The sequence below is a fragment of the Excalfactoria chinensis genome, chromosome 1, assembly GCF_039878825.1.
Source record: "Excalfactoria chinensis isolate bCotChi1 chromosome 1, bCotChi1.hap2, whole genome shotgun sequence".
Lineage (NCBI taxonomy): Eukaryota > Metazoa > Chordata > Aves > Galliformes > Phasianidae > Excalfactoria > Excalfactoria chinensis.
In genome coordinates this window covers 42,409,707-42,435,810 of record NC_092825.1, presented here as the reverse complement: position 1 = coordinate 42,435,810, position 26,104 = coordinate 42,409,707, and the positions used below count along the sequence as shown (strand labels likewise).

General features: G+C 43.5%; 1 protein-coding gene across 1 annotated transcript; it reads left to right on the top strand.

The window, feature by feature from the left end:
- The first annotated feature begins 8,369 nt into the window (after window positions 1-8,369).
- UBE2N (ubiquitin conjugating enzyme E2 N) lies at window positions 8,370-26,020 on the top strand. The gene is made up of 4 exons (XM_072334619.1): window positions 8,370-8,704; window positions 21,107-21,353; window positions 21,527-21,667; window positions 22,282-26,020. Exons 1-4 carry the CDS (start codon window positions 8,675-8,677, stop codon window positions 22,320-22,322), a joined length of 459 nt encoding a protein of 152 aa, XP_072190720.1. The 5' UTR covers window positions 8,370-8,674; the 3' UTR covers window positions 22,323-26,020.
- Window positions 26,021-26,104: the final 84 nt, after the last annotated feature.

The following is a 26,104-nucleotide window of genomic DNA, read 5'->3' as shown; positions in this document are numbered from 1 at the left end:
GTGAGGCTTCTCAATGCAGAATATGATTATGCGTGTGGTTCTGTGTGAAGTTTTGACATAAGCACAGTAGGCCTCGTTCCAGTTTCCTAGAGAATATGAAGTAAAACTGAGTTATCTCTGGCTTATCTTGGAGATGTTCACGACTTAGTTGTCATAACTTCTCTTAAAATTTGCTGAATTCAATGATAATGCTGACACTTGAGGTGGCTGACACCTCAGATGTTCAGATTCCTTCTCAAAGGATAATGTTCAGATAAAATCCTTCTGCAGGTCAGTCTGAGAGTGATATAAACTCCCTTCATAGTTGGACACTGCTGCAAATCTCACTGCTTTTTTTTCCCGGTGTTAGACTGTTATGAATTATCTCCTCTTTATTGAGTAGTATCTGACTAACAAAAATCATCAAGACATTCTCAGTAGCTCCTCAGAAATTTACCCTATCCATAAAAAAAATATTAGGTCTTACTATACTCTTATATATACTCTTACTACATACTATATATACTCTTATATATACTCTTACTATATACTATATATACTCTTATATATACTCTTACTATACTCAATATACTTGCTTGTATTAGTAATCATCATATCTGCTGTCTGCTATCTAACAGCATCATTGCTATCTGCTACACAGTACTATCACATCTGCAGTCTTGTCTTTCACATCACTACAATGGCGTATCACTTACAGGGTTAATTAAAAGTTGGCAGCAACCTTCTGTGCTTTGTATAAACTCATTGGGAACACTTGGCAGTCCCGTTGAATTTTGATTCACAAAATAGCCTCCACCAGGTTGGAGATTCCCTTATTTTATAAGCTCATAGCAGAATTAATTTTAAATTAAAGGTAACTGGTGGGTATTTCTTATTCTGGAAATGCAAAAGATTAGATCTAAGAGGTTGCAGTGGTAGACGCTGCAGAATGCTATTTTTATTTTTACAAACTAAACCACGTTCCCTGATAAGTTTCCAGATTATTTTTAGATGGCTTCTGTTAAAAGATTTTAGGAGACAGTATATGAGGTCTGCCCCCTCTCTGACACATAATGTTCTGAGAGTTTATTCTTAGAAGCATGTTCTGATAGATTACAACTTTCTGGTAGCAAGACAGGAATTGCTTAAGGACACTCAAGCATGACTACACACTTCTCAAGTATGTCTGGAGATGGGGCTATTAATAACTGCCAACTGCCTTGCTTGCTTCAGCATATTGTGAATAGCAAAGAGGGAAGTTGCTCACTCCATATTGGCTAAACAGAAAGCAGGTTTTTCTGTCCATTAACTACAGAGACACTGAGAAAGCACTAATGGTAATTCCACGAGACCTTGGGGACTTCGTGTTTCTGAAAACCTTGTCAGTGTAGTTTCTAAGTTGCTCTCTTGCTGAAGATAAAGCATTACCTAATCTCATCCAATTAGTCATGAATTTCCGATTAAACAACTGACTTATAGTTATGTAACAAATGGTAAATGGTAATGAGGGCAGGACTGTGTTTGTTGGCTCTGCTAACAAATTTATAAATCAGAGCTGGTATCGATATATATTGAGCTTACCATGGTAAGCACATGGTATATATATTGTGAGTTTGTTGTTGTGGTTGAAGCTGTATTTTCCCTCCATCCCCCATCATCTTATGAGAAATAGAAAATGAGGCATTGGCTATTCTAGCTCTCTTGCATACTTATTCCTAAACATGCATATGACTTATTTAGGAAATTGTTTCTTAGTAAATTAATTCTGGCTCCTTATTAGCAAAATGAATACAGTAAGTTTTTCTGTTTGATTTTCTTTTCTTGTCCATAGAAATCAATGCTTCAAAGTCCTCCAGGAATAAGCACTTGGTCTGCATGGGCTTGTTGTATTGCAAGGTGGCAGACAAGCCTCACTCCTGAAAGAAAGTGTCTCAGTCTTTGTGAGGTTATTCTCCACATTTAGAACACGGATCTCTAATAAGGCGCAGCAGTTGAGTGGAGGTGTTAATTCTCAGATCTTCTCAAGTTACATTGTAGCCACAGATATTTCTATATTTTAAGTAAATCTGTAAACAAACAGAATAAACTCCAACACTCATGTCAATAGACTGTCTTCATTAGTTAGTAAATTCCATGCCATCCTACCATCTGTCCATTGGGTTACCATTAAGGATTCAAGCTGCATCTTAATTGCCTGTAGTGGTCCTATACAACCTAAATAATTCTTGCTTGTGTTGATTCTTGTTGTTCAAGTAGGTAACATTATGCCTATATTCAAGCAGTTACTTAAATAAATAATAACAATCACAAGCATTTCCTACAGGTTTTACTGCTACTTACAGCATCCCATTCTGATGTCTTGTGTAGGTAAAACATCCAAGTGGTATCTCCTCAGTACGGTTTCAGCCAGTGCTGCCTGTTGAAATCATTCTGAATTAGCTCAATGACTGTTATGACTACAGCTAAATGCAAAACTGCACTTCTATGCCTCCACTTCCCTATTTGTGTGTAAGGATAAGAACAGTTCTTTTAAAGTACCCTGGGATTTACTAACAAAGATTTCCAGTGTAAAGTCCAGATGTTACCGTGGGAATCCATTCAGTGTATATACATCTTTTTTTGCTGAGTATCCTGTTAAACAGACTCTCTGCAAGATGTAACAAAAAATACCAAAATGTTTTTATGTAAAATAAAGAATCTGGGTTTTGAAAGTTTTATCATTGCTACTGCAGTTATAAACTATTATGGACCTATTGTAAGACTGCAGAGAAGGTAGGAGGAGGAAGTAAGATTAGTCAGCCACAGGCTCAGATGGTCCAGATCCACCCTCTGAGTAACTAGATGACAGCAAAAGCTGTCACAGGAAGATGGTAAGCAGCAGTGTTGAGTTGTCCTGGGAGTATTAATTGTATTAATTGCAATTCTTTTGTAATGTTTTCTGTCTGCAGTAACACTCTAGAGCGCCTTATTGTTAAATAAGGTGGTTGCTTAATTCTGTTCTCAGAACTGCTGTAGTCCTAGAGGTGGTACAACACAACTGTTACAGATATGCATGAAAAATATGCTTCCCATCCTGGCTTTGATATAGGTGCAGCGGGACGTGAGATGCTGAGTCAACAGAATGGGTCGCTGCTGCTGGAAGGTTTAATCCTACATTCACCACATCTCACTCTGTTTACTATCGTTTCTCTTGTGCCAGCTTAGATTTCCCAGTGAGCTGGTTAGAAAAGTAACCAAACCAAGAAAACTCCCTTGCTCCTCCCATTCCCTGAGCAGATCAGCACCTATAGCACGTCAGAAATATATAGCAGAATGCAGAGAAAGGAAGTAGGAGTTCATTGTTGCTTGCAGCTTCTCAAAAATGGTAAGAGACATCCACAATTGGTTTGAACACTAATGAACACTAGAAGTGAAAACTTCACTATTATTCCTGTTATGTACCTTTGTTTGTCTCTGGTGTGTGCCAGATTGTACTGTAAGCCAAAGCAATTCACCCTTCCAGGAGAAGGCTGGAATATGTGGCTGTGTTTCTGCCAAATTAGCAAACGGAATCTGTAGAAGACAGTAAAATCTGGCAGGTCATAGAAGCAAACTGCAGGGGAAAAGCTGCGGATGAAAAAGGGTAGAAGGAGTGAGATGGGAAGGAGGAATAAGATCTCCTTTTGACAAGCTGACTCAGCTCTGTGATGCAATTTGACCCCAAAGCACGATTTCACCTAATCCAGACAACTACAGGCTGTCACCTTCTCACACCCTCAGGTGTTTCTGTCCCCTTTCTTGTGCCAGATCTACACATATGCATGACTACAAGCCATGTAAGCCCACTGATCACCCAGGAACTATTCATGAGCCCTCTGTGAGATTAGTGAGCTGAGGGAGCAGCAGCATGTGGCAGAGGAAGGAGTGCAAGATTCTTCTCATCAGCAATGCAAATACAAAGTGGTGTAACTCTGACAGGAAACAACACCCTAAATAACCACTGTTAAGGCAAACCTTGGTGGAGTTGTGGTGCAGGAATGAACTCTGATTTGAATGGGGACTGCAGGTGACAACAGTCTTAACAAACACTGCACTTGAATTTGCTTTGAAATGCCTGTATTTGTAGCCCTTTACAAAAGCTAATCAACAGCAACAGTAGCTAGGCAAGATTGCATTTCCAGAGTGAACGTGCAGCTTCAGGCAGCCTGAATTCAGCAGCAAGGTACCAGGGAGCAACAGAAGCAGCACTGCTCCCTGGGGCAGGTGAACGGGGATCTGAAGGCACTACTGTGTGACCCCACCAGTGGGATGCAGTCGTACTGCTCCCAAAGCAAGTGAGCAGAGCAGTGTGGTTACCACAGCAGGCCCTGTCAGTCATCCAGGGTTCATCTAGCTTGGCACGAGGTTACTCAAGGAAATCCACCATCAGGTGGATCAATCAGCAGGTGACAGGTGGGCAAGCTAGGGTGTAGCTCAGGGAGGGACTCAATGTCCAGGTCCCTAGAGGGTGAGGGGCGAGGGTAGAGGCTCCAGCTGAGGCCTAACACAGCAATTAAAGCTTATTTGTGCACCCAGGGCCGTAACAGAAAGCTGTAGAGTGAAAATAGCATTTATCCAAAGTCTTTACTGATCTAAGAGCAATACAGCCATCACATGCTATCTATGTGGGGCTTATTTCAAGGATATTAGGGAAGCAAACAGTTAGCAATTGCTAAGAGACTATCAGACAGAACTCCAGGCAATGGTTCTAATGAAAAGTTTCAATCTAATTTAAACGAAAGCATCAATCTAAATGACTGTCAAACATAGAACTTCTTCATCTTTCAATCTACCAAAAGAAAAATGCCAGGCTGAGTTAGGGAAGTCAGCTGTCTAAATGAAGATGCATGACTTCATTAATTACACTGTTTGGGGTGAAAGCAGAACTTCTGTTTTCCCCTGAACAAACTCGGATTTAACAAAAAAGAAAAAACAAAAAGGATTACTGAAACACTTTGCAGGTTTTGACAAATTACATTTATAGTGCCGAGGAAATTTCGTTTTCCAGATCTACTTTTCCTTCTCTCGGTTTCTCCTCCCTGCTCCCCTTCACGTGCCCTTCAGAAACTTGTACATTTCTCCAGGTGGTTTTAATGATCTAGCTATACATTACTTTGAAAGAGGAATCTCTGAGCCATATTGCTCAAAATAAGAAGAGAATAAGAGAAGAATAAACACATTTTAACGGCAACCTTGAACTAGGAGTAGGAGTCCTGAAGAACTATTCGACCAATGGGTTGGCTCACCAGTGGCACTTCTCCAAGAAAGCCTTACAAGAGATATGCCAAAGGGAGGCTGAGCACACAATGCTATGTAGGCTGTAGTCTAGTCCTCAGCTACAGTGGCAATAATGGCAGAGTGGAAAATCCTAAAGTATTTTCCTTCCAGAATGGATGCTGGAAGGTCACTGGGGGTGGGACAGCACCTGAAAATTACTAGAACCCCCATAGGGTGGGGCTAGCTGAGAAGACGAAGCTCCCTTAGCACTTAATTGTCTTGTGCCAGATCTGATTCAGAGGATCTTTTATGCATTCTTTGGGAATTTTAGAATGCATAAAAGAACATTTTTCACTATAGATTCTACTGGAAGACATCCCTTATACAGATGCAGTTCAAAGTAGCAATACAAAGCCAGGATCCTAGAGTAGCCAACTTGGATGGCTTTCCCAGCACTCATATGGATGCACAACATTTATCAGCACTGAGTCAATCATGCTCTGCATCTAGCAGATATGGGGGAAGGTTCTCAGAGCAGAACCTCCATTGCTTTCAAGAAATGGTGGCCTTTGAATCACACCGAGCCTACAACATCTTTTAGCTCATATTTTCCTTCACTTAGATCAGTCCTTCAGTGGTCAGGATTTCAGAGGAACAGTAAAAGAAAACAAATAAACAAACAAAGGAGAAGGCAGAAACAAGGAAAAAGAAGTCAACAGTGTAAAAAAGAAGAATTTGGTTCTAAGTACTTAGAAGACAGGGCCCACTGAAGATCATAGAATCATAGAATAATAGAATCACCAAGGTTGGAAAAGACCTAAAAGATCATCCAGTCCAACCGTTCACCTATTACTAATTGCTCCCACTAAACCATGTCCCTCAACACAACACCCAGTCTGATTCTTTTGATACTAGTTAGTGCTGAAGTCATGGAGTCTTCCTCTCACAGAGACAACCCACACTTCTCTATCTTTTGCCTGTTTTGTTGTTGTTGTTGTTGGTTTTTTTGGTGTTTTTTTCTTTAGGTTAAAATTCACAAGGAATTGATGTCTTTAACCTCTCCTGCTACATCTTGACATTTGTTTGGTGCTGGCAAATACTTACAGGGGTTACAGGCATAGGACAGAAGAGTGATATGGGGCCATTTGTTCCCTTAGCTATCCATCATATTCTGTGAAATTTACACAACATGGAAAGAACAACGTTAACAGAAACCTATGCATTCTGCATACCCGCTAATTCTAAATGAAGACTCCTAGTTATTACTGGGTGTCATAGCAACATGATTACAAATATGTGCAGTCATTCATGAAACTGCAAGATTATATGAATACTAATGCTCTCTTTTCACTAACCTGTCCTTGGTTTTCTCTCCTGACTCCCTAAGCAAAGTTTGCTTAATCAGTCCCATTCATCAAAAGCAATTAGATGCTCTAACCTTCAGGGTTACCTGAAGGTTTTCAAGAAAAGGGTAGATGTCACACTGAGTGACATGGGTTAGTGGGCATGATGGAGATAAATTGATGGTTGGACTAGATGATCTGAGTCGTCTTTTCCAACCATAGTGATTCTGTGATTCTATGCTGCTCAGTGGTAAGCATTTAGTTATATACAGATCAGCCATACATAGCAGTCACCACTAAATTGTGTTAATTCATTTACACCAAAACCATCGTCCCTCCAAGTGACAACAAACAAACAAACAAACAAAAAACCCCAAAACCAAGCAACCAAAGACAAAAACCAACACCAATAATATACAGTGTATACAAAAGCATATAGTTGGTTCTGTTTAGTAGTAACAAGTTGTAATCATTATGTAAAAAGGAAAATCCACGATTAAAGAATAGTTGTAACTAGTACGACCAGATTTTGCTGAAGGACCACATCTAAGCACAGCTATTTCACAAGCTCAATAATGATTGCAAATGAACTCACCCTTCACCGAGGCAGGATGAGGGAATGTTACTGATGAACTCTTTGAGATCCAATTCTGCAAATGTTTGATGCATTTTTTCTTGCCACATGTCAATACACTGATTTAATCGACTTCACAGAAAGTTACACCCATAATATTAGGAGAACAATTTAGTGTTTAAAGGGCCAAATGTGTGTACAAGAACGCACAGGGCTGGTGTTTTTCATGAGTTTATATGGAAAGTTTGTAATTACTGGTGTATTCAACAGCTACGGAGATCAAGTAGTGTAGGAAAACTATGTACCTTTTAGTAGCCTTCGCAAAAGATAAAGAAGGAAAATTTGGTAAGTTTTTGGGAAGTACTGTGGGGAGAATGAAGATTTTGGCTTAGAGGAGGCTAAGGACAGGCCTCATGGCAGCTGCAGCTCCCCATGGGGAGTGGAAGCGAAGCGCTGAGCTCTGCTCTATGGAGGGCAGCGACAGGCCTGAGGTAAGGGCATGGAGCTGCATCAGGGCAGGGTCTGGCTAGGAGTTAGGAAGTCCTTCAACTGTGTGGTGGGCACTGGCACAAGAACATTTGGACTATGTTTTCAGACACAGGGTTTGAATTTTGGGTGGTCCTGTGTTGAGCCAGGAGTTGGAGCTGATGATCCTTGTGGGTCTCTTCTGACTCAGGACATTCGGTTTCCTTGATTATAAAGAGGGAGACGCACCACTTCTGACATGCTTCATGTTATCGTAACCACCATGTGCTGATATGAATGTTTATATCTTAGGACACAAAACGAGTTTGTAGTATTTCTGGCAGGAGCACGTCAGCAATTACACAGTCCAGATTTGCCAGTGTTAGAACTTTCCATTCTACCAGTGTACGAAAATGGCGTAGCTGATCTGACTGTCCTGTTTCTGAACCAGGAGAAAGCACTTGACAGGGCATTGTGTGTGCAGGGTCTTGCTGCTGGCAGTGCTCTGGGAAACTGTGCTTTAATCTTTCCGTGCTTTAATTTCTTATCTGTTCAGCAACGGTACCGACGCCGAGGGCTGGATGCTACTGTTGCTATGTAGCTGTAGTAGGGAGCCACAGGATGCTGCGGAGGTAACGATAGCCATGTAAGAGACCTCATCTTCTACAACATTTCTCTTCCCGTCGAGGAGGAAGAGACGTGACTAACGAGGCTTTAGTAGCACAAAGGTGAGATGTCCTGAGCCGCCTGTGTGACTGTTCGCTGACACACCTCGTACCATCGCGGTGCGTCAAACACGCTGCTGAGATCTGAGCTCTGTCAGTGCGGAGCAGCGGCCTCACACCGGTATTCGGGGCAAGCCTCGCCCCCGCAGGCAGCGGGCGCGCACGGCGGCAGCTCGTCACGCCGCCGCCCAGCAGCGGGAGGAGCGCGGAGGCCGGAGGAGCGGGCGCGGCCTACATTGCCCGACGTGCCGCGCCGAGGGCGGCGCCACCGGAAGAGCGGAGAGGGTGACTTCCGGCTGTGTGCGAGCCCCGAGCGGAGGCGAGCCCGCGAGCTTGCACCCCGACGAGACAAGATGGCCGGGCTGCCCCGCAGGATCATCAAGGTAACGACGCGTCGCGCCTCGCGGGGACGCGGGACACCGAGCCGGGGCTCGTTCTCGCGGCGGGCAGGGTCGGGCCTGGTGCCGCTTCCGGTGCGCGGGAGCGGGGCCGCGCGGGGCAGGGCCGCTCCCAGGCCTCCCTCATCCTTCGGCCGGCGCGGAGCCGCCGCCGGGCCCGGCCACCGCGGGGATGAATGAGAGCGGGGCGCCGGGCTGGGCCCGCCCATCCCCGCCGCTCCCTTCTCGGCCCGGCGGCGTGCGCGGGCGAGGGGGGAGCCGCCGGGGCCTCCCGGTGGGCCGTGGGTGGCTGGCGAGAGCGAGGCCGTTCCCGTCGCGGTGCCCGCCCGGGCGGCGTCCCGCGGCCCTTCCGGGCTTCGGAGCTCGGGCGGCGCCGGGCGCAGCCCCCTTCCGCCCAGCTGCCGGCTCCCGCGGTGCGGCTCTGCGCTGGAGCAGCCCGCGGGGCCCGGTGGACAGACACGCGGTGACTGTGCCCGTCTCTGTCAGTCGGGGGCATCCGCGCCGGTGCGGGCTGCGCCAGTCCTGGGCTGCTACGTGCGCTCCGAGCTACCGGCTCTTGCAGTCTCAGCGTGGTGATGCTGGTGGCTCGGCGATGCGCCTCGAGTTGTGTCTGCCAGGCTTTGCTTTTGGCTTCGGATGCTTCCAGCTACACCTCGGAGGGAATTGCAGGCTGGCTCAAACGCATGGAGTCACTCGGCACAGGCGCAGGGAGCTGCGTTGCAATGCAGTTTGTCTTGCTGATGATTTGGTCCTGTAGCCGACGTGAATGCTTCCTGGGTGGGCATCCTCGCTCCTACTCAGTTTGCAGTAATGTGGTTTGCAATCTCAAATCGGGGGTCACCGACTGCTTTTGTAAAAGTTACTAAACGATTCCAGTAAGATTCATTAGTTTGGCAGTGGTAGCACTTGTTTCATTTCCACCTGAATGAATGTCACCACTTAGGATAATGCTGCTCTTGGTTGAGCATGCAAAGTTGGCAACGATTGTAAAACACGAGAACACAATGTGTTAACTAGTTGATGCAAAAAATAAGTAAATATATATTTAAGTCAGTATATATATATATATATAGCAGGTCTTAGAGGAGATGGGATAAAAATTCAACAGGATTAGCATTTTTTGTGTATGAAAACAGCTGAACTGTGATTGATGCTCAGAAATATAGGCAGTCAAAATACTATGTAAATCTTACAGAAGTGAGTTTGGTCACCCTGTTGCCTTGGTGCTCAGCATACAGTGGTGACTATATTTCAGGTCTGAGGAAATCTCATGATGTAGCAGAACTGGTGTTCATTGTAGAGATGTGGTGAGAGATGGGTTGTGAAGCTGATGTGGCCGTGTTAGATTCTGCTGTAGATTTTGACAGTTTTCCTGAGGCTGGCCAAGAATTGCACCCGCTTATAAGCTAGTACATAAATTTCATTCTTAGCACTCTTGTTTCTTCTTTCTTAGCTTCTTAGGGAAAACCTAGAGCAATGCATGCAGCTCATTTCCAAGATAGAGGATGGTATGAGAATGTTGCTCTTATCCCTGGGGATAGACATCTGAATACCTCGAGCAGAGACCTAGATGGTCTAGATTTTCTCCAGTGGAGTCTTGCTTGGAATATTTCAATGTTGTCTGTTGCAGGGTGGTGCATGTTCTGGGTTGTCTATTTCCAGGTACGCAATGTAGGCTGTCTGCAGACAGTTCAGGGCCTTTGAATCTTGAAATGGGTGACCGTTTCTGTAGCTCCTGTGCTGTGCATGCGTGAGGTCATCAGTTGAGGTCATCAGAGGTACGTATGGTCTAAGACTTGAATCTTGCTAGTATTACAGTCTTGAATGTGTAAGGTAATATTTGAAAGTGTCCCGGCTGCAGAGTTGCAGATCTAGGAACAAGCACTTCAGTCTTCAGGAGTCTTGAACGAGGGCTGTTTTGATGCTTGCTACTGATCTTAATGTTGGAGTTAAATATCCTATTGCTGCTTGTTGTAGTTGGAGGGGAGTAAATGAACTCTACCGTTAGTGAGCATTTGAAAGATGAGGAAAGGAAATAGAGGAGAGAAAGATAGATGACAGAAAAGGGCTGTAGGAGGTTGAAATAATTCTAGTAACAAGGTGCAGATTTGATAAATAAATGGTTTGGGTTACTGCTAGGAGAAGACCTTTTCCCTTTGATCCACATGTGGCCTTTGTGTGGTCATCTGAGGGAAGCACAGCAATAGCTGTTGGGATATAGCAGTGTATATGCACCGTAACGAAATACAGAATCTAGCTAAGGGCTCAAAATGCAGTTGGCATTCCTCATCTTGATGGACTGCTGGCAGATGGCCTGGCTCTCAGGTTGACTAGCGGCCTGTGCTCTCCAGCCTGCTTCTCAGCTCTGTGCAAACTGTCATCCAGCCCAGCAGGAGAGCTCTGGCTTGCCTTGTCTCAGCAGAGAGCTTTATTTATATTTTCAGTACTTCTCCACACTCATTTACAAGGTGTCAGTATTGATATTGCAAAGCATTTTTTACAGGAGATAAAGGATTACTCCCAGCTTGCCGTCCTCAGATTACTTGGAAGGACAGGCTTTAAACAAGTGGGGTGAATGATCTGTAAGCTCAGGGGATGACTCGCTTTAGAAGTATGGCTTATGGTGTTAGCACAGCACTGATGTTGAGTAGAAAATGTCATAGATGTTAAATCAGATGTATAACTGGAACTGGAGAAATTTTTATCTTGTGGATAGAGAGAAGGTGTTTTAATTCAGTAGCCTAATGCCAGTGGTCTTCTGAGAGGCACTTTGTCAAGAAAATCTATTCATGTAAGAAAATAAGGTGGCGGTATGGAACACTTGCACACGTTTGTGTTTTTGATACTGTGAACTTTTTTGTTACTGCACATATTTAAGAAGTGAATCTTTGCAAAGTACCCAGTAAGCAAAGCCAGAAATTTTCATTATCAAATGTTTGTTAAACCAATTATTTCCTGTGTTGCAATGTCATGTTGCTCCAGTAAAGAACTGAACTGCATCGTTTTTTCCCTTTCCTTTGGCTGACATTCAAAACCACCTCACTGCTGTGTCAAGTGCAGTGAATGTATCTGAATGGGATGGGCAACGTTGCCTTGTGTCATCCTTTACAATTTTTTCTTTCAGTTTTCATTGCTGCAGTGATCTCATCATTCATGGTTTGCTGTCCAGGTCTGCGTGTCGACTGCGTGACTCGTTGTTAATGGCACTTTTGTTACAATCGCTGCAGCTGCTCATCTCATGAAACAAAACATCTGAAGCATTGTATGAGATTCTTCAAACTTTTTGTGAACGAATTGATCAGTGTGAAGCTATTGAGGCTCTGATTTCTATGGTCTTTTCTACAGTCTTTTCTACTAAAGACTTATTGTAGTATTTCTAAGTTTCTTTGGATGATGGTGAGGTGTAGAAATCATGTGTTTTTGGTCATCACAGTTCCTTGGCGTTGGTGAAAGGAACGGTATGTTTGGACTTTGTAGTGTGGTGTTGTCCCATAAGTGCTGTTTGAATCTTGTGGAGAGCTTCAAATGTGACAGAAGAATCAACATTTCTGATTTCTCTTTTTGTCCCTCCCCAGAAGTCTCTCTTAATGTCAATGTATGGCTTTGCACACAGTTGTTTTGTACTGCACTTGTCTGGCAGCAAAAGCCAGCAGAAATATCACGAGTGTATTTTTGTTGTTATATGTGACTGGGGGTCAGGCTAGTAATGACAGTGAGTGGGAAATCTTGCTGCAAATGGCATTTGGACAAAAATTCTACATTAATTATTTGCTTTAATCACGCTTTGATAGTTGAGTCTACAGTAGGTATTAACACAAGGCTCTAATGCAAACATGCTCCCTAAGTGCGACTGCAGGAATGGTTTATGCTGTTAGCTTTTTAGTCATTCACTTTTTATGGTGCATCTCCAGCTCTATTAAAGCTTGATCTGTGCTAGTACATAGATAATCCTCTAGGAATTTGCCTAAAATCTCAGCTTCGCAGTTCCAAAATCCTGTAATCTGCTGTGGAAAATCTGAGAATGTGGTCATTCCCAGGGGGAAGCAATCCTGACCTTACAAATGCCCTCTTCATGTTGCTGGTTATTGGTAACAAAGTCATCCTCCAAGCCTGTTTTTCTCTATGAAAGCAAGGTTATCTGGAGTGTGCTCATCTTCATCTCGCTGTCAGTACTCTGATGTTGTTAGAATTTGTGGTGTGGTGATGGGAGCTGAAGAACTCGAAGTGCATGGGAGAGAACTGTGATGGATGCAGAGTTCACTGTGCCTGTTTAGCAGAGCTACAGCTTCAGTCTGCTAGATGTTTGTTCGCAGATTGAAGTGCTATTGAATAATTCCTAAATCACCTGTACTGATGGTACGCTCTATGGGAGGTGCATTTAACATGTTGATATGCTGAACGTTGTTCTGCTTTGGTTCTTTGGGTAGGTGCAGTTAGAGTGATGAGGTCTAGGAAGCTGCAGGCAGGAGGACTGCTGGAAGCCATTAGCCCAGTAACGATCCCAGGAAGCTGGGGCATGCAAGATGCTCACACTCGGGGATTATATGGCAAGGAATTGAGGAATTCAAGAGGCCAGCTACTGGAAACCACAAATACAGCCTTCTGCTTATGATGTTTGACCTCTGCATTAAAATTTAATGGACTTTTCATTTTTTTTTTCCTCAAAGAAGATAGCATTTTGTGAAGACTTTCTCCAGTGTAGTCATTTTACAGTGATGCAGTTTTAATCCAAGCATTTTGAGGTCTCGCTGGCGATATGAGATTTCCTTGAGTAACATTTATTTTCAGTAATGCTGATTCTGGTCAGTTATTTTCTTTGCTGTGATGAAATGATAGGATCTGCGTCCTGGAAGAATCTGTGCCGGGATGTGGTGCACCATTAAAAGAAGTTACTGGAGTAAGTCTTTGTGATTTTCTGACGCTGCTTTATCCATATATGTAGAAGAAGGTCTTGAATGTGCTTCAGTTTCTCCTATTGCCTTCCTCTCAGAAATCAGAGCAAAACCATGCGTGCAGTTTATCTTCTTGTATGTGATGTATCAGTACTTAAAGTGTGATCTTCCTCCTTATCCCACAGTGACAGAACATGAAAGAATTGCCATTCAGGAAGTAATTACAACTTGTCTGTGTGCCATTATGTTGCTCTCAGTTTAGTTGTATGCAGCTAAAAAAAGTTAGTTTCTATTTCATATTAAAATATATATATATATATATCCAAACTGCTCACAGTAGTTGGAACATAATGGTGCTGGTAGATGGTGAGGGTTTTCTATGCTCAGAATAAAAAGATGAAACAAACATATAGTGTATGTGCTCCAAATCAAAATGCTGAAGGTGATGCTGTACTAATGTGGTTTTTGTAGATAACCAGCACCAGCTGGAGAAGTTGCCACCTACTTGAGTTGGATGAACTGGAATTTCTCAAGGTGGTTAGCCTGTGGTCTATGTTGGCCAGCCTTACTGTGTTAACTATTACAGCCTGGGCTGTACTGGCACAGAAAACTTTGTGCTGCTACAGTGAGCTTGGTCTGAGGGTCTGGCTTGGCTCAGAACTTTGCAGTAAGGGTTATTTCTTAAGCCAGATAACTCGTGATCTCATTTATTGTTGGACATTGCAGACACTTGGGCTGATGAGGGGGTGAGTGGAACTGTGCAAATTAGAGCTGCTACTGAGAAGCTGCAACTTCCCTCGCGGCCAAAGCCTCCTGTGTTGTGAGAAGAAAAGGTGGGCATGCAGTCATAGACGTGAGTTGAGTTGATCAAGAAGGACTAGAAATCTGGCTGATCAGCAATCATTTAAACTGGAAGTTATCTTTTCCTCATCGTGTTGTCTTCCACATGATATCTACCTGTTAGGTGTGGTGCCCTCCAAGTGCTATCTCAGCGATACCAGAAATGGAGCAAGTGGTTTTCATCTTTTGCCCTCTTTTGCCTTGAAGAACTCCAATCCTACAGTCCTACAGATGACTCTGCAAGTTAGAATTCTGTCCCATATCCTCTCTAGAAATGCCTTTGGATGTAGAGGTTTAAGCAGGTTGCAGATCAATGGTTGCTCTGTGACTTGCACTGGGTGTCTGCTGTGCTCTCTCCAGAGCTGTGTGGTGATTTCTCCTCCTCTGACCTTTGCATTTGCAGTGATTTTGCTCCTGCTTTTTTTCCCTTGCCCTTGCCATTATCTTTATGTGGTATTTTGTCGTTGCCTAAATCCTCTGTCCCGGAGGTGCCCCCACCCTGGCAGCAGGGCTGTTGGAACTTGCAGGAACCAGCCATGTCTGGCGTGGAGCAGCCCTGGCCTCACCTTGCAGGGGCTAAATACAAGTTCTGTGTCTCACAGAAGGGATGGAGGCTGGTACGCTTCTCTTTCACTCCATGTGCTTCTCTTGTTTATCAGTAATTTTCTTTTGAGCTACTTTGGGGCTGTTCACGCAGTGTTGCATGGCATTGGTCCTGTTGTACATAACCAGTGCTATGGAGGAAGTTCGTAGCCAACTATCTGGGGTTTTTTTCTGGTAGAGGGCATTTGCAGAGGCAGTCCATCAAGAGATGTGTATTTCTGTGCTTCTTGATGATGGAAGGAGCTTTTCTTTGCAGCCCCTAGTGCCAGATGCTTGACACTCCTGGGGGCTAGAGGGCAGCAGAGTTTGTGTTGCCTGAGCTTTGGGGTTTAGAAACCTAATTGAGAGATTGAGAGAGCCCAGCTAAGTTTTATGGGCTTGAGTTAGGCAAGCTGGCAGGATTTGCCTCCCGGGTGGCTTGTAGGGATGGCTGCCTCTGGCAAGGAGACAGCGTTGGGTGCTGGGAGTGAATGGGGGCTGTGACAGGTGGCCTTATGCTGTGACAGATAGTGATCCATCCCTGCTCTCTGGTCTGATGAAGCTGTTTTGGCTAGTTGAACTTACAGCTAAAGGTGGATATTAGCTAAAATACTTTACTGTCTGAAGTAGATGAGGGCTCTTTTAGCTTCCCTTGGGCTGAAAAGTTTTTAGGGATGTAACCTCCATCGTAGCTGCTGGTGGTAGAGGTAAATTGCCTCACCGCTTTTGAGAGTTGTGCTGATGACAATATAGGAAAAGAATAATTAACCTGAGACTTGGTGTCAGGGTATGATATTACAGCATTGTAAAAGCATGAGTGTTTAACAACTTTAATAATTACAGTGTTTTTTCTTTGGCTAAGAGGGGCCTTGTTAATGCTTTCCATTCTGAACTTTGAGTGTAACTTTATCCCAGCTGTGCTGAACTCTGAGAGCTTAATGATAGGTGCCAGCATAAAGCTGCTGGCCCTAGGGATTCTTTTCCTGTAGCAGCTGTGCTGTCAGAGGTTGCTAGATAACTGTATATAACCAGTAAGAAGATGCAGAGTCTTCATCCATCCATGAAGCCTTAAATACCAAATACTTTAATTTAGCAATTCGCCATCTGTTACTGAAATTAGCACTCCTGGTAGTTAAGGCTCTTCCTTTGGAATGAGGAGGAAGCCTCCACGCTTCCTTTTTAGGTTGGTTGCAGAGGGGTGATCTGTTACGCTCGCATCTTGCTGTGATGTTTGCCACAGCCTGAGCCCATAAAGCAGCTCTTCTGTCAGAGTGGCTCTGTTCTCCCAGCTCTCTGACAGCACTTTTGCCCTCTCCTTTTTGTCGGCACAGCTGTTTGCATGGGCATGTGGTGGGCTGGATCAAGGAGTATGTTTCACCACAGGGTCAAAAGATCAGCATGCAGGCAGAAGTGCTGGTGCGTAACGGGCTGAAGTGGAAGGCCCCACAGCCTTTCTTCCTTCCTTCCCTTCCTTTTGGCCTCTCGCTTCTCAACTGAAATGGCTCAGGCTCTGCAAAGTGTTGGGATTTCTCAAAATTCCCTTTGTTCTAATGCACTTCATGAATGTCACTGGATGATTTCACAGTTGATATTACAGGACTGTATAGAAGAAGAACTGTGATAGATCGTGTCCAGTCCGTATTCCTTCAGTTGTAACTGCTGAAGTCGCAGCTTCAGACTAGAGTGTTTAGCCTGCAAATTAATACGTGGGCTTTGTGGTTGGTGAGGTGAGCTGTGTAGCAGTAATAGTAGATGTGAAATAAGAAAAAGGAGGTGTTGGTAAATTGGGTGCACAAAAAGAGAAATTACTGAGGAAAGCAAATTTGGCTGAAGGCACTGAGTTCGGATTTCTTCACTGAGCTATTTTGTGCTGTCTTGCCAAGCAAACATATTTTTTTATATTCCAGAAGTCTTCGTACAATAGCCTTAAAGATTACAGAGAAAGTTAAAACATTGTCCAGTGCCATGCAGTAATTTCTTCCTTTGCTGCTGGTATGGTCTTTATCAGACAAGTGAAGCTGTAAAGGTTTCAGTTCTACTGCAGTGGCTGAGCTATGTACGAAGTATATTTTTCCCAAATGCTTGCATATGTGAGCCTTCTGGTTATAATGATTTTCCAGCGCGCCATTGTCATATTGCCATAGTGCTGATGGCAAGTTAAGACTTCTGAAGTCCATTACAGTAGCTTTTGTTCTATGGAGTGGTGGAATACGTATTCTTTAGTAGCTGTTGTTTTGACTGAGGTGTTGGCAACTTGAGGCTTTTATAAAGACTGTTGAAAGACTAGAACTGATTAAAATAATGGTGTGTTTCTAGTGGACTCCTTGATGTTGCTCTCTCTCCCCATGCTCTAACAATTGACTTTTTGTGCATGCCTGTGTGGAAGCATCCTCTGTTGTTCGGTTTGCTTCCATAAAGAAGATCTCTGTCTTGCTCTGGGTGTGTGATACAGCAGTATCCTGGTGACTGTCTATGTTTCAGTATTTATTTTTTCTTCCACTAAAAGCAGCTTATATTAAGTCAACTGCTTAAATTGTGAAACTCACCCCATTGGATATCGATGTTTTGCTTGTGTGACTTCTCTGCCTCGGCAGCCTGAACCATCCTTGCTCCTGCCTCCTCCTCTGCTGGCCTCCTCTAAACATCACAGACCTTGTCCTAGGCTGCCTTGGCCTCGCAGGTTACCCCCCATGAGTACAATTCATCTTTGGTTTAATATCTTCGTAGAAGAATAGCTATGGAGAATGTCAGCTGCACCATATGTCACTTCCATATCATCTGTCACTCTACTTCAGGCCACCTGCATTACTAAGAAAAGCTTTGGCTCATCCAAAAACATTCAACACTTCTGCGTTTCTTTTAACCGCTTAATTAAAAACAAGAAAGGAAATGGTGGAGAGGTGTAATGAATTCTGAGCGAGAGCAGCGTGTTTTGGTGGGGTGTTTTTATTCCTTGCAGTATTGGCTGGCACGTATCTTACTTTTCCACCTATTCATTTTCATTAATCCACGCGAGCTGTGAAATTAGTTTGAAATTGAGGCAAAGTGGAGTAAAATGAGAGCAAAAAGGGAAACGTGAAGTGTGGCAAATAGAAATAAACTGCCTGTGGGTGCAAAGGATGTGCCTCACTAAATGCTGGAGAGCTCAAAGTGTGTCCTGGAGTGTTTTCTGTGCTACTCACTTCAGTATGATAGAGGAGAGCTAGTAAGAAACACTGTCAAGTGCTATTCTGGTACCACTTAGATTGCAGTTAGTATTCCTGTGCAAACAAACTTAGTTACTGTATTATAAAGTGAAGTGTTGTGTACACTTGAGCTTCCAGATGAATCTAATTAAATGTAGCGAGTTAAAAAATTTAATTGGAAGGATTTTTTGTCGTGTTTTTTCTTTGGATCTTTTTCAGTGGATAACCGTCCTCTGGGGAAGGTAACAGATAATTAGATGAACATATTAAAGGAAATGACACGCTTCTTTTTGTAGATTGAGTCCACATCTGTGGGCTTCTTTTGTGGGTGCCTCTATTGGAGGTGGTGGGAAGGGGGAACGGGTGCAACATACTCTTCAAGCAGGTTGAGCTTCCTGAGGTGGTGCTGTGTTGTCCTGCAGACCGACAGCTGTTTGTCTCAAGTGGAACTTACTGCTCCCAGCTTTACGGCAGGTGGAATGGATTTCAGCATCAGCACGTCTTCAGCTGGCCGTCTGACTTTACAGTGTGGAAGCTGAGTTTCTGAGCCTGCCTTAGCATTTAGTACTGGTCCTGCTTAATTTTAATCATCTTTATGTGCTGTGGCCTTAAAATACAGCTAATTGATTTGTTTTCCCTTTTCTCTACTCCTTTTCATAGAATCATAGAATAGTTTGGGTTGGAAGGGACCATTAAGATCGTGTAGTTCCTACCCCCTGCTATAGGCAGGGACACCTCCCTCTAAACCAGGTTACTCAAAGCCCCATCCAGCCTGGCCTTGGATGCTTCCAGGGAGGGGGGCATCCACAGCCTTGCTGGGCAGCCTGTTCCAGCGTCTCACCACCCTCACAGTTCATAGATGTCCTGCCCAGGTTCTGAGGAGCCCAACAGGCAATGTAACATTATACACTTTTTCTGGTTCTCATCCCTTCTGTTATTTTATAGAAGGATAACAGTGTCTGTGTAACGTAGGGTATAAAGGTCTGTCTTAACATAATGACATTCCAGCAGTGAAAAAGCCATCAGTATGATGCTGTATCTTATCAAAAGAATCATTTTTCTTGTATGTGGGTTCACCCACTGTTTGCTGACAAATGGCTTTTAGTAGCAGTATGTGCAGCTCCCAGCCTGACACAGCTCCCTTGGATGCACTGGCAGGTAGAAATGCTGATGCTGCTGCCATGGAACTGCTGATTCTGGGTTGTTTTAAGCCAGGATTGGTTCTGTGGTGTGGGTACAGTCAGCACACTGGCGTGGCTAGAGAGGCAGTGTGGGGGTCAGCAGGACAGAGCTGGGGCTGGGGACAGGACATAAATCTTGTATGTGTTGCAAGTTCATTTGTATCCTTTGAAATATATTTGCGAGGATGAGTGTAGGAAGCTTAGAGCAGCTTGGATGTCCTTACAGTGCGGTACGTAAGTGGTACTGGCAGCTATTGCCTGTGCGGATAAGTCCAGCAAGAAGTTAGATCACATCAGTTTATTGCCGTGTGTTTATGTAGATAATAACGTCAGTATTATGAGCTGTAGGAACTTGATACATTTGATACGAATGGTTGGATTGTAGTGTTAATTACTGGGGCTTCAGTGCTTCAGATATTTCATTTGCTTTTGCTGAAGTGAGATGTTAACCATGTCATGACAGTCACTTCAGTGCCTGAGTTATCCTAACAGAATGCATGTATTCGAACAGTCTGGGTTGTATTTGAAGAACTTGAAGCCACGTACAACTATTGTGCTTATATTACGTCTATTGTGGACACACTGAGTAAATACACCATAAAACTAGGGCAGTAAATTAATATGACACCCACAGGTTGCCACTTGCTGCAGCAGAAATAGAATTTCTCTTTGTGTAAGTCAACAGGGAAGGTGGTAATAAAATTAACTGCACGCAGTGAAAACAGGCTGGAGGAAAAGCAGGAAACGGGGCTAAAATTACCTGAGGAAATGAGGTTTCTGCAAACTCCTTGTCCCTGCCTAATGTCCTCTTGCCAGCATCACCCTCTTTTTGGGGTGGAATGGTGCCTACAGGACTCGCGAGGGCCGGCAGTAGTGGAGAAAGAAGTCGGTACAGAGCTCGGTCTGCTCAGCAGTTAGTGGAATGGGTGGCCAGAACACGGGCAGCTCCTCACTGTGGCCACTTTGTGGAGCATGGTGCAGGGTTACTGCTGGAGGCAGAGCAACAAAGAAAACAAATGTGGGTAGGAAAGCAGGCTTCCCTCATTCTAACGTGTACAGAACAGCTTGTTTGTCTGCTGGTGTTTGTTAGAGGAGCTTTAAGTGTGCTTATTACGTAGGCTGAACGTGCTTGAGCAAAGGCTATTCACACATACAGATGTTTTAGGTATTTATACATATAGCAACATCTCTAATACTGGGGCTGTGTAGTACTTTCAGTTCTTCAGAATTGATACTGAATCCAAGGCAGGCATTCATTTTAAAATCAGTGTGCTCACATTAGAGTAAATCTTTAATGCTTTCTGTGAGCGGTTGGTCATTTTGTTTGTCAATTTCAGACTTCTCTTGAAGGCAGAACGGGAAATGCTTCTGCTGTTATCACTGATGTTCTTTAGATTGCTTCTGTTTATACTGAAGCAGTTGGTTTGGCAGTAGTTGAATCAGAAGTAAAGCAGTCCTTAACACATCTCTGGATTGGTAGCCATGACCTTGTGCTGAGGAGGAGGCACGTGTTGTCAGAGCAGTTGAGAGATTTGGAAGGAGATCTATACCAGTTCACCGCATTGTGTTCTTTGACTTTGATACTCACTTCATAGTTTCAGTGGGCGCAGTCAATTCATAATGAAGACTTGCCTTTAAAATAGTTTGTACGGAGTGCTTACGTTAAACAGTTTGTGTTTATTACATTGCCTCTCCTTCTCCTTCTAGGAAACCCAGCGCTTGCTGGCAGAGCCAGTCCCTGGGATAAAAGCAGAACCAGATGAAAGCAACGCACGTTATTTTCATGTGGTCATTGCAGGTCCACAGGATTCCCCCTTTGAGGGTGGGACATTTAAACTTGAACTATTCCTTCCAGAAGAATATCCAATGGCAGCTCCTAAAGTACGTTTCATGACCAAAATTTATCACCCTAATGTAGACAAGCTGGGAAGAATATGTTTAGATATTTTGAAAGGTAAGTGCAACCTTGTTTTCTTATTACCTTACCACAGACAGAAACTCGGAGATTCTCTCTAAAAAGAGATTTGTTTCTAAGGATATCTTTACCCTTTAATCTGGGAGCGGAAAACTTGTTATTTCAGTAGACTGCAAATGTGGTATTTCATCCTGCTATAAATGTCTCTTTAGATAAATGGTCCCCAGCTTTGCAGATTCGTACAGTTCTGCTATCAATCCAGGCTTTGTTAAGCGCTCCCAATCCAGATGATCCACTAGCAAACGATGTAGCTGAGCAATGGAAGACCAATGAAGCCCAAGCCATAGAAACAGGTGATGTATCTGATGCTTTTCTTCTAGCTTTAGGAAATACGGTGAGCCGATGGCTAATTGGTTGGGGAATCGAAATCCCAACCTTCTATTTTGTGCCTGCAGCTTGCAGATGTAATTAATTACTGCTTGCGGTTGTTGTTCAGGTTTCCTGCCTATGCCTGCAGTGGTCTACTCAAGTGTGTAAATGCAGGCGGCTAGGAGAAAATTAGTGGTTTTCTCTTGAGCTTTTATGTTCCTAAATTGCAGTGGTGTCCAGTGTGGACACATGATAAAATAGAAGTTCACACCTGCGTTTTACCTGTGATGTTTAAGGAATGGGTTCTTTAGCTTCAGAAGGTGTCTCTTCCATACCTGCTTCTGTCTCAGGTGTGGAAAGAATGATTGCATTCTGTCACTGCTGGCCTCGCTGCGCTTGGGCTGCTCCATCAGATCTCTGTTTTTGTCCATTACGTATTGTGTATAATAGGAGGTCCAAGTCATGCTTGCCTCACAACTGATACGTTTTGTGCCTTTGCAACAGTGTAAAAGTAATGTTAAAAAGTCAAGTTACTTGAATAAAGCTTGAGAAATACTTCCCTTCTTTTCTTAAATGTGTTTTTTTCTTTTCTTTGCAGCCAGAGCATGGACTAGGCTATATGCCATGAATAATATTTAAATGCGCTTTGAACATCAAGTGTGCATCACTTCTCCTGTTCTGCCAAGACCTCTTCCTTTTTTTTTGTTTGCATTTAATGGACACAGTCTTAGAAACATTACAGAATAAAAGCCCAGACATCTTCAGTCTTTTGGTGATTAAATGCACATTAGCAAATCTGTGTCTTGTCCTAATTCACTATTGTAACGCATGAGCAGAGGCTAGAAGTATCATCTGGATTGTTGTGAAATTGTTTAAAAGCAGCAGCACATCTCTGCTTTTAATCCCATCATGGTTTAAGCATAAGCACTGTGAATGAAGGTAGGCAGGGTTAGCTGCGGGGCTTTTCGTTTTAATTTTGTGGGCTCCTCCTCCCTTTTTATGGTGATGCTAATCGCATTGATAAAAGCAGCTAACCAGTTATACTTTAGAATATACCCTCTAGCCCAGTCTAACTTAGACGCTGTAGGTGGACAAGCTTCATTGTTTGAACAAAAAAAAAATGGGATCATTAAACATCCATCACCTTCACTAATAATATTGTGATTCTGCTGTCAAGTGTAGAGAAATCCCTCAGAGAAAAAGCTTGTGACCATTTTGTAATGGCTTGTCTGGAAAATCTCCTGTAAATCTTATGTTTTAGTAAAATATTTTTTGTTATTCTACTTTGCCTTTGTACGGTTTCTTTTGCTGTGTTTTCGTTTCTCTTCTGTGACAATCGTATTGAAAAGAGAAAGAACAAAGTGTGGAAAGCAGAACTGACCGTTTGTCTTCGCTCTTCTGACAGATTAAAAGAGTAAAGAGGTGGAATTCACCAGGTGTTTTGCTTCTGTACGCTGACTTATTGCATGAGCTTGTGTTACGTGCGTGACCTTACCTGTCCAATTCGATACAGTTACATTTGGAGTGACTGGGGAGGGGGGAGGGAAAGAAAACCTGTTACAATTACAATCATTTGGATAATGCATGCATACATCGTCATGGAAATGGAGTGTAAGCAGGTAGGAGGTTGAGAACTAAGTTAGCAGTAATTGTGAGCATCTGCATAACTTGTCTTTGATTAGCATCACTTGTTACACTTTTTGAACTCGAATTCCTGTCCTCTATAAACATGGAACGTACCAGCGCACAGAAGCAGTTGCAGCCAGCTCATACATCAACATGTGTTTGCTTAACCACGTCTAGCTAGCACCTCTTACCACTGCTTTTATCTACTGGCCTTCCGCCTTATTAAGCTGTTTGCTTGAGCAACTGGTCTGCGTCAGTAGCAGCAGTGCTTCTGTATTGGAGGGAAGGGAATTCTGATGTGACGCTTCCTGCTTGTCTTTCAGTGCATGCATCTTGTCTGGGAACCCAGCAGCTTTTCTGGGAGCCCATCTTGTTACTTCCTATAACTTCTTGTATCCCTGCTCCCTTCCCATATAAGGCTCCAGCCTCCCAGATAAAATCCTAAAAGCTTTTGGCAAGGCTGACCTGAAGCTTCCAAGTGACAGCCAGCTGTGGTTGCAGTGGGGAGTGCTGTTGTGCAACTTATGTTACGACCATATAGGTTATTGGTGTTCTCCTCCCTCTTTCTACCTCTTACTCAACTATCAGCTAAAACCTCTATAGAATGTGGTGTATTTATTGTGCTCTTAGGGGAGATTAGAAGTATCTATTAGGACTACTTTTCTTCCAAACAGAATGCTTTCAGTGATTGGTAACTGGTATTTTCCCTTGAAGTACTTTAAGCGCGATTGAAGCTTGGTTCAGAATTCAGCTTCATGGTGCAAAACAAAACCCCTTAAAGGTAGCTGAATGTAAGCCGAAGTTGTGTTCAGAGCTTGTAACAGGTTGCTCTTCAGAACGGAAGTGCCGTTAACCCTACCTTCGTGCTACAATAAGCATGTGCTTGGCTTCAGCTGCTGTGTGTTCCCTGTATGCTCTTAACACTGGCAGCTTTTGTGGCAGGCAGCCGAGAATGTGTGAGCTGTTTGTGCAAGTAGGCTCTGCATTACCTTCACCTACCTCTTAAAGCTTGAGATGGGCACTCCCCGCTGGGTAGGGCTTGCCTAGGCTCTCCAGTGCGAGGAAGTGCGGTGCTGCCAGGCGCTCAGAGCCCTGAGCATCCCCTCTGAATATGGCTTTCTCCTCCTTTGGCAGAGAAGCAGGTTCTGAAGTGGTGCTTCACAGTGTGCGGCTTAAAACTAGGTGGGCTGAATCCAGGCGCAGGGCATTGAGCAGACGGTCAGTGTTTGTAAATGCACGGCTTAAACCCTGGCTGGAGCTGGCTGTTGAGAATGTAATTAAAGCTACCAGTAAGTTCTTGATGGGATATTATTAATATAGAAATAGATAAAAAAAAATCCTCTGCCCCCATTTGTTAGTGACCGAATTAAGTAGAGTATAGAGCAGGTTGGATAAGCAGTAGCTGGTGTGTGTCTGGGTTATTTATTTCTTCCTTATTTTACTGTTACTTTTAGTATCGCAACAAACTGGAGACTGAGAGAAGTTTGTACAGTCAGAGCTGGAGTTTGTGAGTCAGTAGTAACGGTGTGTCTGAAGGTTATGGTATCAAAGGAGAAGCAAGATACTGTATTTCAAAACTGTTTCGAATGTTTTCAAGCCATGGTTGTGGTGAAAGGAAACTTTACATAGGCTTCCTAACAAGTGAATTTCCTGGTTGTTGTGGGATCTATTCAAATATATTCTAATCTCCCAAGATTTGGCATTTTCTGTATGCGTGTCTATATATATATGTAATATAAACCCGATTTAAGAGCTGTGTATAAACTCAACCTCGCCGTTTTATTCTACGTTGTGTTGGGGAATGTGAGTTTTAGACTAAATTAGAATCGCAGAATGGTTGGAGTTGGCAGTGGCCCTTGAAGGTCATTTAGCCCAACTCCCTGCAACAAACAGGGATTCTCTGAAGCCGGTTCCATGGGACTTTGTCTTTTCCCCCTCAACTAAGCGGGTGTGTATTTACAGGCGTTATTTGAACTCGAGGTTACTTCTGTCACATGTACCTTTACAGCTGGTTAGCAAATGCGGCCATCTCTTAGGGAGTGTTCATTCTAGCTCCATTTCTAGTGGCTATGTAGTAAACTTACAGCAAATGTATGATAATTGGGCTTCCTCTGCCATTACTGGTGCTATGTGTCATGTCCTGGAATCAGTGAGAGCGCTGACAATGCATCTGGTCAGTTTCTGGATAGCGACCGCGTCTGTTGAGCCTGGATTATCAAATGGACTCTAAAACCACACGTACAGAACACAGCTGTGGCCATTCCCTTTAGCTCAAGAGAGGAAGGAGGCTTTGGGAGGCTTTTGTCTTTGCATAAACGTTCAGTGGTTGTCTCGACATTTGCTTTCATGGCTATGGAGTGTATTGGCATCGCTGGGAGCTGACGGGCAGTTCTTTTGTGCGGTAGCTGACTTTAGTTTAAAACCAGTGAAATGTTGCTTCTGTAGCTGTCAAGAAAGTGTATCTCCGACGTGGGGAATATCGTGAAACACCTTAATGGATGAGTAACATACGAAGTTGTGACATCTCAATCTGTGTACATTCTGTGGGGGGTTTCTGTTTGGTTTTTGGTTTTGGGGTGTTTATTTTGTTGTTGTTTTTTTTTAAGGGTTACGTTTAAAGTGAAATGTCTGGTAGGTTTTGTCAATAACATGTCTTGACTGTAATGTAATATGACACTGAAATAAAAGGAAGAGTGATTATTCATTGTGCAGACACCGAGCTTCATTTAACTGCAGCGGGCTGCCACCGCTGTGCAGTGCAACTGACCAGTTCTCATCATCCCTTAAAATAAGGA

Bases quoted from the DNA above. Each gene is read 5' to 3' on its own strand.
- UBE2N (XM_072334619.1), top strand. From the start codon at position 8,675: ATGGCCGGGCTGCCCCGCAGGATCATCAAG. The intron at 8,705-21,106 runs GTAACGACGCGT...TTCTCCTTCTAG, and splicing joins TGCCCCGCAGGATCATCAAG to GAAACCCAGCGCTTGCTGGC. The intron at 21,354-21,526 runs GTAAGTGCAACC...ATGTCTCTTTAG, and splicing joins ATGTTTAGATATTTTGAAAG to ATAAATGGTCCCCAGCTTTG.